Below are 14,734 nucleotides of genomic sequence, written 5' to 3' on the forward strand. Positions count from 1 at the left end.
CGGACAGACAGATAGACAGGCGGACAGACAGATAGACAGGCGGACAGACAGATAGACAGGCGGACAGACAGATAGACAGGCGGACAGACAGATAGACAGGCGGACAGACAGATAGACAGGCGGACAGACAGATAGACAGGCGGACAGACAGATAGACAGGCGGACAGACAGATAGACAGGCGGACAGACAGATAGACAGGCGGACAGACAGATAGACAGGCGGACAGACAGATAGACAGGCGGACAGACAGATAGACAGGCGGACAGACAGATAGACAGGCGGACAGACAGATAGACAGGCGGACAGACAGATAGACAGGCGGACAGACAGATAGACAGGCGGACAGACAGATAGACAGGCGGACAGACAGATAGACAGGCGGACAGACAGATACTGTTCACCTCCCTATGTATAGTATATCCTAGTTATACGCCAACTGACCGAATCTGCGCTCTCTCCTTCCACAGTATCGCGCTGGTGAAGTTTGCCAGCCAGTCCGAGTCAGACCAGTACGTACTGGTCGGCGTGGCCAAGGACTACCAGCTCAGTCCCAAACAGGTCGACTGCGGCTACATCTACTGCTACAAGTGAGTCCCCAAGAGGTGGGCTGGCCGACGCAGGTAGTCACTGCCGCTCGCCAGGTGTCTGATTGGCTTTCGTCCTTGAGTTACATAGCTTGCTCGATTTGAGAGATGCGCTACTTTCCGGTTCTGTGGAGATTTTTCGTGTCATGTGATCTCGTATGTGATTAGATAGTTGTTTTTTTTTTGCGGACGGCACTCTGTGCCCGGCCCACGCCTCGGCCGGGTCCAATTTGAACGTCCGCTATAGAGAGATCACCGTCAGGACGGCCGGCCCGGTGTGACGGCACGACACCGGCCGGACGGACACCGTCGGAACACAAATTCAGCCGCTAAATTAGTCAACATCTTGTCCTACACTGAATGTTTGTATTGGTGTTACATATTTTGGTAGTCCAATGCTCACATTTTTCAGTAAAGCTGATTAGTGGGCACCAGGGCCCAATCTTACCAATGTTGTAATAGGATTTGGCAGCACTGGCTGGAGTTTACGGCTTTGATTTCAAATATATCATTTTTATTTACATCCAGCTAATCTTTTCCAATGATTTTGATAGCGTGAATGCTTATGAATGTTGCCTGAGCGAATGAATAAGTGAATGTGGACTAGTTCTGAATGTTATAAAATGCCGTGAATGCGCATTCACGGCATTGGTAAGATTGGACCCTGGTGCCTTTATTTGCCCTCTCAGCGCCTCTAACTCCCCACCCGTGTCCTGGCGCCCAGACTGGTGAACGAGGGCACGTCGCTGCAGCTGGTGCACCGGACCGAGGTGGAGGATATTCCCACGGCCATCTGTCCCTACCAGGGCCGCGTGCTCATCAGCGTCGGACGCCTACTCCGCATCTACGACCTCGGCAAAAAGAAGATGCTGAGGAAGTGTGAAAACAAGGTACGGTGAGCAGATGGAGGTGCAGATGTCCTTTTGGCAATTTTGGGCCTGGTCTTTGCTATTTACGCAATTTTAGTTTGATGTTTCGCACCGTGTTTCACCTGAGGTTTTCACCACTGATTAATCTCTAGCGCTGACTCTCGTCTCCTCTCTCTTCTCTCTCCTTTACCCCTGCCACCGATCTAACTCCCACCCCTCTCTCCGTACAGAGCGCTCCGCATCACATCGTCAGCATCCAGGCACTGGGCCAGCGCGTGTACATCGCCGACGTCCAGGAGTCTGTGTTCTACGTGCGCTACAAGCGGCAGGAGAACCAGCTGATCCTGTTCGCGGACGACACCAACCAGCGCTGGGTGACGGCCACGTGCCTGTTGGATTACGATACCGTGGCAGCTGCCGACAAGTTCGGAAATGTGTCTGTGGTGAGTGGGGTGGGACGGAGAGGAGAATGGTGGACGGATGGATGGTGTTTTATGGGGCAGCGTGATTGGACGAGTTATGGAACAGTAGTTATAGTCTTAGTGCTTAAAATGTCGTTAGTTGTCACGCTGAACAACAGTTATGAACATGTCGACGTCGACTTGCTGGGCGATGTATAGAAATTCACGGGATTTTTTACCACTGCCTAAAGTAATGCCTAATGAAGGGTGCTGCTTGGCCTCCGTCTCTCTTACTCTGTTTTCTGTGGAATATGGTCTGACGTCTGATGTGGTTCGGCATGCGCGTCCTCCGCTGACTCTTTCTCCCCCTCTCCTGTCCAGCTGCGTCTGCCCACGGGCACCAGTGACGAGGTGGACGAGGACCCGACGGGTAACAAGGCGCTCTGGGACCGCGGACTGCTCGGCGGCGCCTCACAGAAGGCTGACGTACTCTGCCAGTTCCACCTCGGCGAGACGGCGCTTTCCCTACAGGTGAGACCGGCGCTAGGAGAATCGATGGTGCATGGGCTTATAGGGGGACTTTGGTGTCTGGTTGTGAATAGAAGTCAACACGGGCGTACGCTTCCCGCGGCTCTGGTTCTCGCTATTCGGTATGACTGGTTATAAATGGGACAACGCATTTAATCATTCACTACGAACAGTTGTATGGCTTGACGAAAACTTTCCTCTAATTTAAGAAGCGATTTCGGTGGATGAAAATGTTTTTAGCCTACGTGGTCATAGCCCGACTTTCGGTCTACTGATCACACATTTGTCCCCGCCCTCGCTCTGCCGTGCCTCGTCTGACAAGCTTACCCCTTCTCCCACTACAGAAAGCGACGCTAATCCCGGGCGGCAGCGAGTCGCTGGTGTACACCACCATATCGGGCACCATTGGTGTGCTGGTGCCCTTTACATCGCACGAGGACATGGACTTTTTCCAGCATCTGGAGATGCACATGCGCTCGGAGAACGGGCCTCTGTGCGGCCGAGACCACCTCTCGTTCCGCAGCTACTACTTCCCGGTCAAGGTGAGGACGCCGGGATGGCGGCGGTATGGTCGGAGCGGGCTCTAGGACTTAGCTTCTAAGCATTTTGTGTTTTTACCCGGAATATGAAGTAGCTTAAAGTCATAAAACAGAATGCAGATAATTACTTAAGTACTCTACTTCGAGTGCATTTTCTTTTTTGTTCAGATGGGTCCCTGCTACCAAATATGATAATGGCAGCTGGTCATGCCGATAGTTTAGCGTGTCTGTGTATGCAGTGCTCACTATGCATCTTCATTTCCATCGTCACAATGTGACAAAGGCAGCCTGCTATCTAATTTCCGATCTCTAACCTCGGCGCCGTGTCCCACAGAACGTACTGGACGGCGACATGTGCGAACAGTACAACACGATCGACATGAGCAAGCAGAAGTCGATTGCCGAGGACCTGGACCGCACCGCCAGCGAGGTCTCCAAGAAACTCGAGGACATCCGAACGCGCTACGCATTCTAGGCAGGCGGCGCGCCCCGGGGATGGCGTGTGTCCTGTGTGTGTATCGGCCGCGGAAGGAGACTGCGTGTGGAGTGTTAGTGGCGTGTGCTTGAGATCATTTTGTGTGTAGTAGATATGTAATGTGCGCTGGCCATGAACCGAATGAGCGGGGCAAGACAGCCCTTAGCTGGTGGGGCTGGGAGTGCCGCCCTGCTGCTCGTGGTCAATGTACAGGAGGGGCCGGCTGGGCATGTCTGTCTGTACAGGTAGAGCGAGGCCAGACAGTGGAAACGGGGCGACTGTCGCGGCCCCAGTGTGTGCCTGTGTGTGTGTGTACTGTGTGTGTGTGTTTGTGTTCGCTCGGCTGTCTCGTGTCATCATATTCACAAGTGTCAAATAATACCGTCACGTACATGACTAGGCTGGTGTGGCTCGCTGCAAACGGAGAGCACTGTAGAAGTGGTTCCTGACTGCGCGGGTGAGGTTGGTGGAACTCTCCTTCAGCACGCTAGGGACGAAATGTTGCTCAGCAGGTACGTGGAATTACTGGTGGGAGCATTAATTGGACTGCTGGTTCAAATACCTCCAGGACTTTTCTTTAATGGGGGGGGGGGGGGCTTCTACGATGCGAGATATTGGGTGACTATCTTCAGCTGTGAGCAGTTTTTTCGGCTTTTGTTGGTCGGTCGGACATCCCGTCCCACACTGTTCGAGTTGATGTCCTCCATGCTGTTCGGCCGTTTGCAGTTCTGCCTGACCGATCTGTCCGCCCTCGTAAGGTACTGGCGGGGCCGCCGTGGGAAGCCCTCAGTCTACTCTCCTCATCTGAGCTGTCTGACTGGCATCAGATGAAGCGGCCGTCATCCTGCGTTACGGGTAAGTCAGGGTGTGTCAGCACATTTGATGCCTGATAGGTGTGTGTTTTCTATATATGATGTTTCGCACCGTGTTTCACCTGAGGTTTTTACCACTGATTAATCTCTAGCGCTGACTACTCTAAGATTTTCTGAGAACACTGGTCTCCCTGTCATACGTCCTGAGACAGTTTTCTCTCTGCAGAACTGGGTCGGCTACCAGTTCCAGCTAGCCGGATAGCAAGTATGGGATCGCTTCGAAGTAGTCTGGTGTGGTAGCGTGAAGTCCGTAACTTCCCCCCACAGGCGGAACACCACTAATATCGACGGTAAGTCCGCACATATGCTCGCCACCCGGGCCGTGTAGCAATCCCTTTGTTTACCTTTTACCCCGATATCAAGGAGGACTAAGGACATTAGTTTTCTGGTATGATGTTTCGCACCGTGTTTCACCTGAGGTTTTCACCACTGATTAATCTCTAGCGCTGACTGCTCGAGAGGATTTCACATGATATCGGATGTCCTCCGAAACCTGAGAGAATATGTTCCCTTTCGCAGGCCTGAATCGCTATCAATGCCGCATAGAAACGACTTGATGTAGCGTGGTTCCCGGAGTCCAGGAAACGAAATTGCCGTTCTTCGCTCTTCAAATGCCAACCGTAAGTCTCTGAGCTTCGCCGTTCCGTTGAGGAGGCCCACTGATCGTGATCCAAACTACCAATATGTAACTGGACAAAAGGACACTCCCTTTTCGATATGATGTTTCGCACCGTGTTTCACCTGAGGTTTTCACCCCTGATTACTGTTTAGCGCTGACAGTAATTTCCTCGTTTCAGACCACATTGGCCTCCCTGCGACCTCTGACTGATATGTCCTCGCCGCAGGTGGCTTAGATCGATTACCGACTCTGATCTGATCGTGGAGCGATGAGGATCCGAGATGAGTCCCGGCATCGTAATGCGGACTTCAGTCCTATCGGGGAATGAATCTGGCGCTCTTAGGATACCAACAGTGAGTCAGCATGCGCAGATGAGAAAACCTTGCCTTCCTTCTTGTTTCCTATGACTGGGTTAGCTCTGAGAAATCGCCAAACTCATCTTGAGCATAGTCTGACACCCTCTCGTTTGCATATGATGTTTCGCACCGTGTTTCACCTGAGGTTCTAGCCACTGATTAGCATTTCGCGCTGACAATAGCATCCGCGGGAGCTCAAACCGTATTGACCTTGCGGCATATTCTAACATACACTGTGTTTCCCTCCGCAGGCCTTGCTCCGTTATAGTCACAAGATCATTGAGTCTGAACCGAGGCGACCCGGCTTCACGTTGTGGAGTCTAATCCCATTGGAGAACGAAGTGGATGGCTTTCAATCATTGGTAAGACGATTATCTACTCTTGCCTCGAGACTTGTTTGTTCTGGCCTACTCACTCGTGGCCAGACTCAACATCTATTCTAGATAAATGCTTTACCCCTTTGTATATGTTTCGACGCCGTTCCACGTGAGGTATTCACCACCGATTGCTTTCTAGCGCTTATTACTCTCGAGAATATCATACCGCATGGGCCTCCCTGCAACACTTGAGACGTCGATTTCCTCCGCAGGTCCGGATCAGTATCAGCATCAGTCTACTCAGATCAGACCAATGATGAATCGAATGATGTTGGAGACGAATTGACATCGGGTCGTTGTCAGATTTGATCCCGTTGAAAAACTGCTGGCCTTTTATCATCGGTAAGTCGAACTACAAAGAAACCGAAAAAGCTACGTATTTTTCATCGGAGAGTCTCTGTGACTCATGACCTGACTTAACATCTAGCTGAATTCTTAACCGTTTTTGGATGATGTTTCGCACCGTGTTTCACCTGAGTGATACTATGATTACTACCTAGCGCTGACCACTCGGTCCCTACCACTCGATCGACCCCGTTTCCGACTGCCTCAGACTACTGTTCTGACCGCCCTCCGCAGGTTCCAGGGACTGGCGTGGGTTGGACTACGTGAGGTCACGGGACACAACCAATCGGTGCCGGCGTTACGAGTAACCGTGCACAGCCATTCGAACGGTCTGAACAGCTTCGTGAGCTGTGCCAGTAGCGGGGAAAAATACCGTATCCAGCAGAAGAAAAAAACTGCGCGTCGGCATGCTATCAATGGTGATTGTGTGCGGTTAGGTGTGCGATGTTGCTTCAAGACCGTGATGTAATGCGGGATTCGTCTTCACAAGTGTAGATATTGATGTAAATAAAATACGCCCTGTGGAAAACTGTACATTTTCAATTCAATACGAAACGACAAGGCAGTCCATGTTCAGTGAACCCACTGAGCATAACTGCGTTCACAAGCGTACGCCACAGTGAGAGACGTGGCATCACCAACAGCTAAGGGGTGCACCCTAGCGCCGAAAGCGCCTGGTGCCTTGGCAATTCATACAAACAACGAACAACTAAAACGGTCTTCTTCACACCATGATCACGCTTCAGAACCAACATCACGTCCGCACTCAACGAGAAGGCTGTTGCGCAAACACCAGAGAGGCGCGTGAGAACACACGCTGCATGGCGGCACCACGCTCGGTCCGGAGATTAGCACAAGTCCCCAGCGGCGAAGCACTCGCAAACTCCGGTCACGTAGCGCAGCGGGAGGCGATCCGGCTGACCACGGCCTGTTCGAGGGTGCCGACGGTCAGCTCCTGTTCGGTGACGGCGTACTGTTTGATGACGGCCTGTTCGTCACCGAGCTGGGCCAGCTGCTCGGGCGGCACGGCGGTGCCCTGCAGCGCCTGACACAGCGGCTCCAGGCGCGAGCGGTCCGACACGGCCACGGCCGCCACCGCCGTGTCGCCGGGCCCGGCGCCGAACGAGCGGAACGCCTCAGAGATCTGCCGAAAGGGGGACAATCGGCATCAATTCACCACACATCTGCAGAGACGGAGGTTGTCTCGGCCTTGGTCTCGGCATCAATTCAAAGCATATCTGCCGAGTGCCGGGAGGGAGATGATGTCTGCATCAATTCACAACAGATCTGCCAAGCCGGAGATGATCGGCGTCAATTCTCGGCAGGCGGAACGCGTCAGAGATCTACCGAGAGGGCGGAGATGTGATCGGCGTGCAGCAAGCACGGGCTTCCAGGTAACTGCCATAATGCTGTAATTGCTATATACAATGAAAGTAGGTATTTAGGAAAAACAGATGCTCTGGAAACTGATAAAAACAAGAGCATGCTTGATTTTCAGGTGCTTGTCAATAGTTACCTGTTTTCCAGGGGACAGTGAGAATATGATCTCAGAGTTTATGTTTTTGGTTTTCATAGTGCCATCCAGCTGATTGTGTAGAGCAATGTTGGTGGCGACCAACAGCTGGAATGGTGAGACAATCTGGAATAGAGGATCCAGCCAATCAACATTGATTTGAAATTAGGCAAAATCAACAACATAATTACACGTTCTTACCAGTGGGACCAAAAATGAAGCATTCAGCTTGAAATTTTCCTTAATCTTGTTCACAATTGTTCACTACTTTGAAGAACTACATGCTTCCAAAGCATACAATAAATAATGATCTTCAAAGATATGCACAGCAGAATGAGAAAGCATGAGGTGATATGATATTGGCCATCAAACAAGCTAAAGTATGAATAAAAAGAGGACTAATCATTTGTGCAGTTTGACAAGGAAGATATTTAAACAAAGATAAAGTATAAAATAAGTCATACCATACCTTTTTGGCAGACACCAGTGCAACATTGATCCGTCCATCCATGAGCATGGGTTTCAGCTCCTTGACATTTTTTACGTCTTTGAATGTCATGACGTAAACAGGAATATCTTCTTCACCTACTCTCAGCTCTGTTGTTTCCACTGGTTCTGGCATTGTGAAAGCTCAAAAGAAGAATCCCTTTACTTGAAAACTTGGGGCAGGAAACTTAAATTGACTGCAATGTTGATGGGAGAATGCTCAAACAAGGAAGAGGCCTGTGGTTCACTGTAGTGACTGAATATAACTTGAAGAAATTAAAGATTGTGTGAGTGCTCAACAGCAATCCAACTGTACTCCAGCATTCAATAAAATCAAATAGGAAAATCACACTGCAGCCATCAGGAAAATTTGTTTTTCAATGCTGTAGAACAAGTTTCTTGTCAATAACCCCAATTTAAATCAATTCAAATCAAAACGGATTGGAATTGGGGTCAAAACGGACTGGTATCTGTAAAAATCTTGTTGGGGTCGTCACTAGCCAACTTCTAGCACCAGCGCCTTTGGGTTATTTTGCCCTATAAATAATTTTGCCCACAGTGTATATAAATAATTTTGCCCCAGATTTTGCCTTGCATTGCGTTCGACATCCGGATGACTAGGGATAATTTTCCGGGATCACTGGTTATTTTTGGTATTGCAGAGACTATTGATGCAATCAGTCACATTTTGATATTGCTTTTGCTTCATGAATGACTGTTTTGCTCATTGCCATGCCCGTTGTGCACGGTATCGGCCTATAACCTGCCCTAAAACCAGTAGCGGCGGAACACCTTCAATTAAAGGGGGGCACTGCCGACTTTTGGTGCCATTCTTTCCATGCAACGCCCATAGGGCTAATGTTAAAATGCCAAAATCAAAGGGGGGCACGGTGCCCCGGTGCCCTCCCCGTTCCGCCGCCTATGCCTAAAACGCCGAATGATCCCGGTGACCCGGAAAATTATCCCTGATTATCCGGATGCCGAACGCACGCAATATCTGTTCCATTTATGACGCGCCTGTTACGCTTCTGAACGGCGAATGATCTCCGCGTTCGATGTCTCTCGGACGGCGAAGATTCTACGCCGTCCGGCCAATCACGTTCCATAACCGCAGCCGAGCCCCCGCTGACCTTGAACGTGATTGGCCGGATGACGTAGAATCTTCGTCGTCCGAGAGACATCGAACGCGGGGGATGTTCAGAATGCTCGCTGATGGAACTGGTCGCCATAGAGATGCCAAACCCTCTTTTCGATTGTTCTTTTGCTTTCCTTTTCAAAATAATTTTGCAGAAAATATATGCTGTTTTTTGATGTTGCGAGCTTTCAGGAAAATCGATGAGTCTCAAAAATAATTAGTTAATGGTATAATTATGCTGCAATACGCCGATATTTCCTTGATGATTCGCTGATCATACTTTCTTTGAAAATTGACATCTCGTAGAAGCCGTGGATCGTAGGCTGCTGAATAGGAAAATGAAAAATGAGCACGTACTGTGAAGCTCGCTGTGAAGTGCGAAAAGAACAAGGGGGACAGGCTAGACGCAGAAATTGTGATTCTTTTTGTGTTTTGCATTTGTAAGTGCAGCGAGAGGTTTCAAACGGACGTTCAACCCTTGCAAGCAATATGGCAGAAAAAGAACAAGTCAAGCCAGTGGAACAAAATGCTTCCAATTCAGTTCCTGACGAGCCTAAGAACGTTCAAGAGCTTGCAACCTATGTAAGTAAATTATGATTATTTTAAAGGTATTGTATTGACACCCACTGCAGATAGGGAACATCCCTTTTCTAGCATTGAGATTCCAACTGAACTAACAGTCGTGTAAATGTCTGGCTACACTATGCGGTTCGGTTGGTCGGTTTGGTTTAAGCACCATGTCCAGTGGACCAAGATGCTAACCGGAACTCTCACGCTGTTCCGAGCAGTCATGCAGCTGCAATGCTACGTGCATTGCCCGGGAATCGAACCTGGATGGCCGAATCTAGAGGCAAGGATGAAGGAACTTACCAGTAGATCAGAATGCTCCCCCACTATGCGGGATCCTGCTTGTGTGACCTGCGTCTTGTCGGGTTTTGCGGGAAATCAGTAGGCAGATGAAGTTCAGCTGAAATGAAATACACAGGGTCAGCTACACTTCAGTCAGTCAGTCAGTTCAGTCAGCAAGGCCACGTAGATTCAGTCAAGGAAATCCAGGATGCTCAGTACAGGAAATGCCGGATAGGTTGATCTGGGCCGATATAAAGTTCATAGCTACAAACTTCTTTGCAGAATCTGCGAGATCACGTGATGTGAGACAGTTGTTGGCGCATTTGGTGGCGTGCTGTATGAATCAAATGATGTAATTAATCATTGTTTCTTTAATTTTATGTGTAATTGATATTTCTGGGAAACCGTAGAAACCGATGTCAAGGGAGTCTCGCAATCAAGGATCTGCAGATCACACACGTAATTTCCTGGACGGTCACACGTAGTGCAGCCAGACCTGAAAGATAATGATAATGGTGATAAAGTATTGTGATAGAAATAACACTGTGACACAATGAAAAAGAACTGGGAGCTCAAATTACCTTAAAAATACCCTAGCAAAAGATATCCCATGGGTATTTTTGAATAGAGCCCCTTAAATACAGGGTGTCCCAGAATTACCCGGACATTTATTTTCTGGCTAAAAGTACGACTGCGCTCGCTTCTAATGATATACAAGCATCATACAAGATATCCCTTAGCTATCGAGATTGGGGGCTGTGTGTTTTTGGTGGCCGGTAACGACTCGAATCAATTATTATCCAGAGTCAAGTAAGAGTAGTCCTTTTCCATTTTCAGCTTAAGCCACTAATAGGCAACCATGGTGAATCAACTCCCGCTCTCAACTTTGTAAACGGACTTTCGGCATGGTTTTTGCTGGAGAGCTTCAGCAGCTCATCTGCAAGCAGTTAGGATTGAGCAAAGCTCAATTATATCAGCTAACGAAGCCAGAGAGAGCAAGAGATAAACCTGATTGACAAGCTTGGGCTCGGCCAAAAAGGGCCATGCACCAGTTGTCAAACAAGTGGTTGCTTGTCATAGACAACAAACCTTACCTTACCTTACCTTACCTTAATTTGATCAGAATTTTAAAGGCCACTTGGCCTGTAGGGAACCGTTCTCATCGAGCTCGAATCCTTTGAGACTTGACTATCTCCAGTCAGGTACCAGGTACCTGAAGTTTGCCCAGTGGGCGTCGAGTTCGGATTTGAACTGCTCAACAGAGCCGGCGCCAACAACTGACATGGGCAGGCCGTTCCAGTCATTGACCACCCGGGCACTGAAAGCCTGTCTCCTTGGTCTTGACTCAGCAAACGTCACCGATCTAGCTAAAAACTAGCTAAACAATAGATCAGGATTATCTACAAAACATCAGTCTACTTTGCACCACTATCTTCGACAAAATTTTGGAATTTGGGGTCCTTCGCCAGACAAATATGCGAAAACTACGGGAAAAGCAGCGCAAATCACTACAATTCATCCCAAAAACATAACATATACAACAAAACAGTATATTGAGGCACACTTTGTGGTCTAACGAAGGTATTATGTCATTTGAACCGCCCGAAAAAGGTTTGTGTGAACGTCAGATGGCTACAACGCCCCAACAGCAGAGACGGCCAGGCACCCGTCGAAAATAAAATTGTATGACATTTTGAGCCTCCGTGCACTCATTGGGCTTGATATGATGGCCCAAAGACAACCGTTAGCACAGGGTACTACTGCGGTAATATTCTACCAGTGCGAAAACTGGATGCCGTGAACCAAATGGCCAGGAACGGGTTTGTTTTGGAAACCAAATCTGCTGGAAGCCAAAGGTTGCGCAATGTTCAGACATGGAGCTTCTCCACTCCAGATGTAAAAAAAACGCAGCAAAAGTGGCGTAGGCAGAAATTTTTGTTTTGGAGGATATTACCTTATGGCCTGGGAACACTTTGATGTCAAGTTTATCTTATATGATCGTGTAATCCTCCGGCAAGAGGTCAAAGAAAACAGGCCTACACCCAGTTCCGGGAGACCCGTAAAACAACTGAGACCAGCAATGGCTGGCATTTTCCATCATTGTCGGCTGATCTTGCAGCAAGCGTATCTATTGCATGTGCTATGTCACAGCCACCCTAGTTGACTATATAGGACGGTAAAAAGAAAAAAGCGCAATCATGTTTGCCTTATTTTATACGCTAATTAACAATGTCCGGGTAATTATGGGACACCCTGTACATCAGGTATCCAGTAGTGTTTCAGACATGGCAGAGCAAGTTTAAATCAAATAAGCATGAGGATATGAGCAAACATGTTAATGACCGATTAGATGTTAGGTTGTGTCTAATTCTTTTATTGGCAAAATTAAGAAAATTGTGACCTGTCACTGTCTCTGGGGCAGGTGCAGAGCCTGCTGGAGAACATGCAGCAGCGCTTCCAGACCATGTCGGACAACATCATCAGCAGGATCGACGAGATGGGTGACCGCATCGACGAGCTCGAGAAGAGTGTTGCAGATGTGATGACTCAGGCACAACCTGTCGATGATGGAGACAAGTAACGCCCTCTGGTGATGGCAAGGTGTGCCTGACGTCACTATTACGTCACACTGCCAGCTGTCATCTGTCACAGTGCTGGAAACGAGGCCGCTTTCTGGTCCCGGCGTTTTATTCTCCTCGCGGGTTAATCCCGTCCAGCGTTTAGCCTTTCGGGACCCACTCAGGGTCGCGGTTGTTTTCGCCGCTCGCCCCGTCGAGATGCAAAGTTCATAGTCACACGAAGCTTATTTAGAGCCAGGCAAACCAGTCTAGTCTGGAGTTACTGTTAAATGTATGCATATAGATGAAAGAAAAATGTTTTGTAGAATCGATTAGTTTCGAAGTCTGATATTCAGAGGTCCTAAATAAACTTCGTGCGACTATCAACTTTGCATCTCGAATGGGCCGAGCGGCGAAAACAACCGCGGCTCTGAGAGGGTCCCGAAAGGCTAAGCGCTAGACGGGGCTAACTCACCCGGAGAATAAAACGCCGGGACCAGAAAGCGGCCTCATTTCCAGCACTGCACACATGGGCCTGCCAAGCCGCAACTGCTGCTACCGGTGCGATACCGTGACTTTTCCGCATGACGTGGCTCATGGTACCCCAAATTTAAACACGCCACTTCTCTGTGGCGCAAAGATCCATAACCACGATTCGTGAGCACTCGGCACACCTCTCGTGCTATTGGTCAGGTTATTTTTCGCCGTTACGTCTGCCAAATTCAGTTTTTCATTCATGACTGCGTGATAATGGCTGGAGATCAGATGGGTAGTGTTGCCGATGGACCGCTAATGTCTTGGGACGTTGGCTAGAAGCACAGTCAGCGCGCGAACCACCGCACGTCTATGTCTTGATCACGTGACGTGCGCCTGTGGCGTGTCTTTGCGCTCGGATGTTCCTCGGCGCGCTCTCTGGCGAGTGCGATGGATTTCTGGAGGCGTATTTTTGGTCTCAGAGTGTGTATTTCAGTCGGCCGAAGGGTAGTTCTGTTGCTGCTACAGTATGTGTGGGAGAGCTTATTATGTGACTGTGTTTACTCAGTTTGTCGTGGTTTGTCGTTGCGTCGCGTATTTCTACTGCGGATTAATTACTGCGTGCTGGATTCGTTGACGCGGCCCCCTTTTTGCTTGCACCCCAATTCTCAGAGTAAACTATTGTGTGTTGAATGCGTCTGGTCTACTGCCTGCCTATTCCAGGTCGTATTGGAGGCGCCCACATCTCTTTATCAATGTGAAGAGCACGTTCACTTTGTCGACGCTTCTTCACGGTCCCTGTGTGTGTCGCTGACAATTGTGCGGTCATGTTCGGCCACTTCTGCGGTTGACCCGAGAGTCAAACCTGTAGGAGTGACGCTCATCGTACCCCGTTTCACGCCCCTTCAGCAATATACTGTGTGCGATTACCCCGCTCTGTTGGCTCGGATCGGGAAGTGACAGACATGCTCGTTTGGGCTTTGGCGGATGTGGTGATGAATCCTATCCACGAGCAATAGCGACGCAACGCTACGCGGGGTGACGACCAACAATTCGCTTCTTTCTGAACTTAGTTCATTTGTCTTTTATTCTGATGGCGCAATGGAACTCGCAGGTCTGATCACTTTCTTTGTAGGACGCCAATGACTCATGCAGTCCGGTCCGTGCTCTCCAGAACTCAATCGAGTAATCATCACTGTAATGGGAATGTCACTGGCAGAACCCACGTCTTCCTCACTCCAACGTCGCTGTTCGATCTCCCGACTGTCCGCACATTTATTCAGCACCGGCGTCGGGGGGGGGGGGGGGGGGCTCCTAGGCTCTTCCATTGCGACCTCTTCTGAAGGTGTCACGAAGGGTCGGTACGCCCAGACGGTTGAGAACAGGGTAAGTCCTGCAGTTATTTGAGGGAAGCCGGCACGGGTGGGTGGTCAAGCACCGAGCACGTTACGACCAGGGACTGTCGTTACCTCCCGTTATGTTTATGGTTTATTGTTATTTTATAGTTTTATGCAAAGCTGTTCATGGAGCACCCGCGTCTTGGTGTCTAGAAGTCATTCCGTTTTAGACCGAGACTGAGTCAAAGCATCAGCCGATGAGTGCATAACCGGAGATAAACTGTAACTGAGTGTAGTCGACAGTCACCAGCTGCTGATGGAAGCCTCCACGATTGACCAGAAATCTGCGACCGGCGCACGCTGGTCCATTGGTTATATGGCCTTGGGTCCGACTCCGTTACCATGAAGATACCAGT

The 14,734-nt window shown here is 49.4% G+C and overlaps 3 protein-coding genes and 1 long non-coding RNA gene across 5 annotated transcripts in view; 3 read left to right on the forward strand and 1 right to left on the reverse strand.

The window, feature by feature from the left end:
- Nucleotides 1-3,793, forward strand: part of LOC122393451 (splicing factor 3B subunit 3-like) — a 90,702-nt gene extending 86,909 nt beyond the window's left edge. The window contains exons 17-22 of the mRNA XM_043389471.1: nt 469-588; nt 1,310-1,475; nt 1,685-1,897; nt 2,237-2,386; nt 2,728-2,925; nt 3,257-3,793. Of these exons, the coding sequence (XP_043245406.1) occupies nt 469-588; nt 1,310-1,475; nt 1,685-1,897; nt 2,237-2,386; nt 2,728-2,925; nt 3,257-3,397 (988 nt within the window). The 3' untranslated portion in view covers nt 3,398-3,793. The remainder of the gene's footprint in view (nt 1-468; nt 589-1,309; nt 1,476-1,684; nt 1,898-2,236; nt 2,387-2,727; nt 2,926-3,256) is intronic.
- A 528-nt stretch (nt 3,794-4,321) lies between these two features.
- Nucleotides 4,322-6,495, forward strand: LOC122393453. The gene is made up of 6 exons (XR_006258696.1): nt 4,322-4,559; nt 4,789-4,889; nt 5,115-5,241; nt 5,496-5,606; nt 5,834-5,963; nt 6,201-6,495. It is a non-coding gene; the product is annotated as an uncharacterized LOC122393453 (long non-coding RNA).
- On the reverse strand, nt 6,487-8,563 carry LOC122393452 (EKC/KEOPS complex subunit TPRKB-like). 2 transcript variants are annotated; one of them, XM_043389473.1, is made up of 4 exons: nt 8,523-8,556; nt 7,949-8,348; nt 7,483-7,605; nt 6,487-7,110 (listed from the first exon to the last, which is right to left on the reverse strand). In XM_043389473.1, exons 2-4 carry the CDS (start codon nt 8,099-8,101, stop codon nt 6,856-6,858), a joined length of 531 nt encoding a protein of 176 aa, XP_043245408.1. In that variant the 5' UTR covers nt 8,102-8,348; nt 8,523-8,556; the 3' UTR covers nt 6,487-6,855. The 2 variants fall into 2 exon arrangements, with proteins under 2 accessions (XP_043245408.1, XP_043245407.1); XM_043389472.1 differs by having other exon boundaries at nt 7,949-8,563.
- Nucleotides 8,564-9,190: 627 nt separating this feature from the next.
- On the forward strand, nt 9,191-12,624 carry LOC122393454 (heat shock factor-binding protein 1-like). Its single transcript, XM_043389474.1, has 2 exons — nt 9,191-9,682; nt 12,372-12,624. Exons 1-2 carry the CDS (start codon nt 9,590-9,592, stop codon nt 12,528-12,530), a joined length of 252 nt encoding a protein of 83 aa, XP_043245409.1. The 5' UTR covers nt 9,191-9,589; the 3' UTR covers nt 12,531-12,624.
- Nucleotides 12,625-14,734: the final 2,110 nt, after the last annotated feature.

Source organism: Amphibalanus amphitrite, unplaced genomic scaffold (genome assembly GCF_019059575.1).
Source record: "Amphibalanus amphitrite isolate SeventyFive unplaced genomic scaffold, NRLGWU_Aamphi_draft 000535F_arrow, whole genome shotgun sequence".
Lineage (NCBI taxonomy): Eukaryota > Metazoa > Arthropoda > Thecostraca > Balanomorpha > Balanidae > Amphibalanus > Amphibalanus amphitrite.

Coding starts and splice junctions, on each gene's coding strand:
- LOC122393452 (XM_043389472.1), bottom strand. CDS start 8,101: ATGCCAGAACCAGTGGAAACAACAGAGCTGAGAGTAGGTGAAGAAGAT. Junction 7,606..7,948: donor CACTGGTGTCTGCCAAAAAG/GTATGGTATGAC, acceptor CCTCTATTCCAG/ATTGTCTCACCATTCCAGCT. Junction 7,111..7,482: donor CACTGTCCCCTGGAAAACAG/GTAACTATTGAC, acceptor CCCTTTCGGCAG/ATCTCTGAGGCGTTCCGCTC.
- LOC122393454 (XM_043389474.1), top strand. CDS start 9,590: ATGGCAGAAAAAGAACAAGTCAAGCCAGTGGAACAAAATGCTTCCAAT. Junction 9,683..12,371: donor TTCAAGAGCTTGCAACCTAT/GTAAGTAAATTA, acceptor TCTCTGGGGCAG/GTGCAGAGCCTGCTGGAGAA.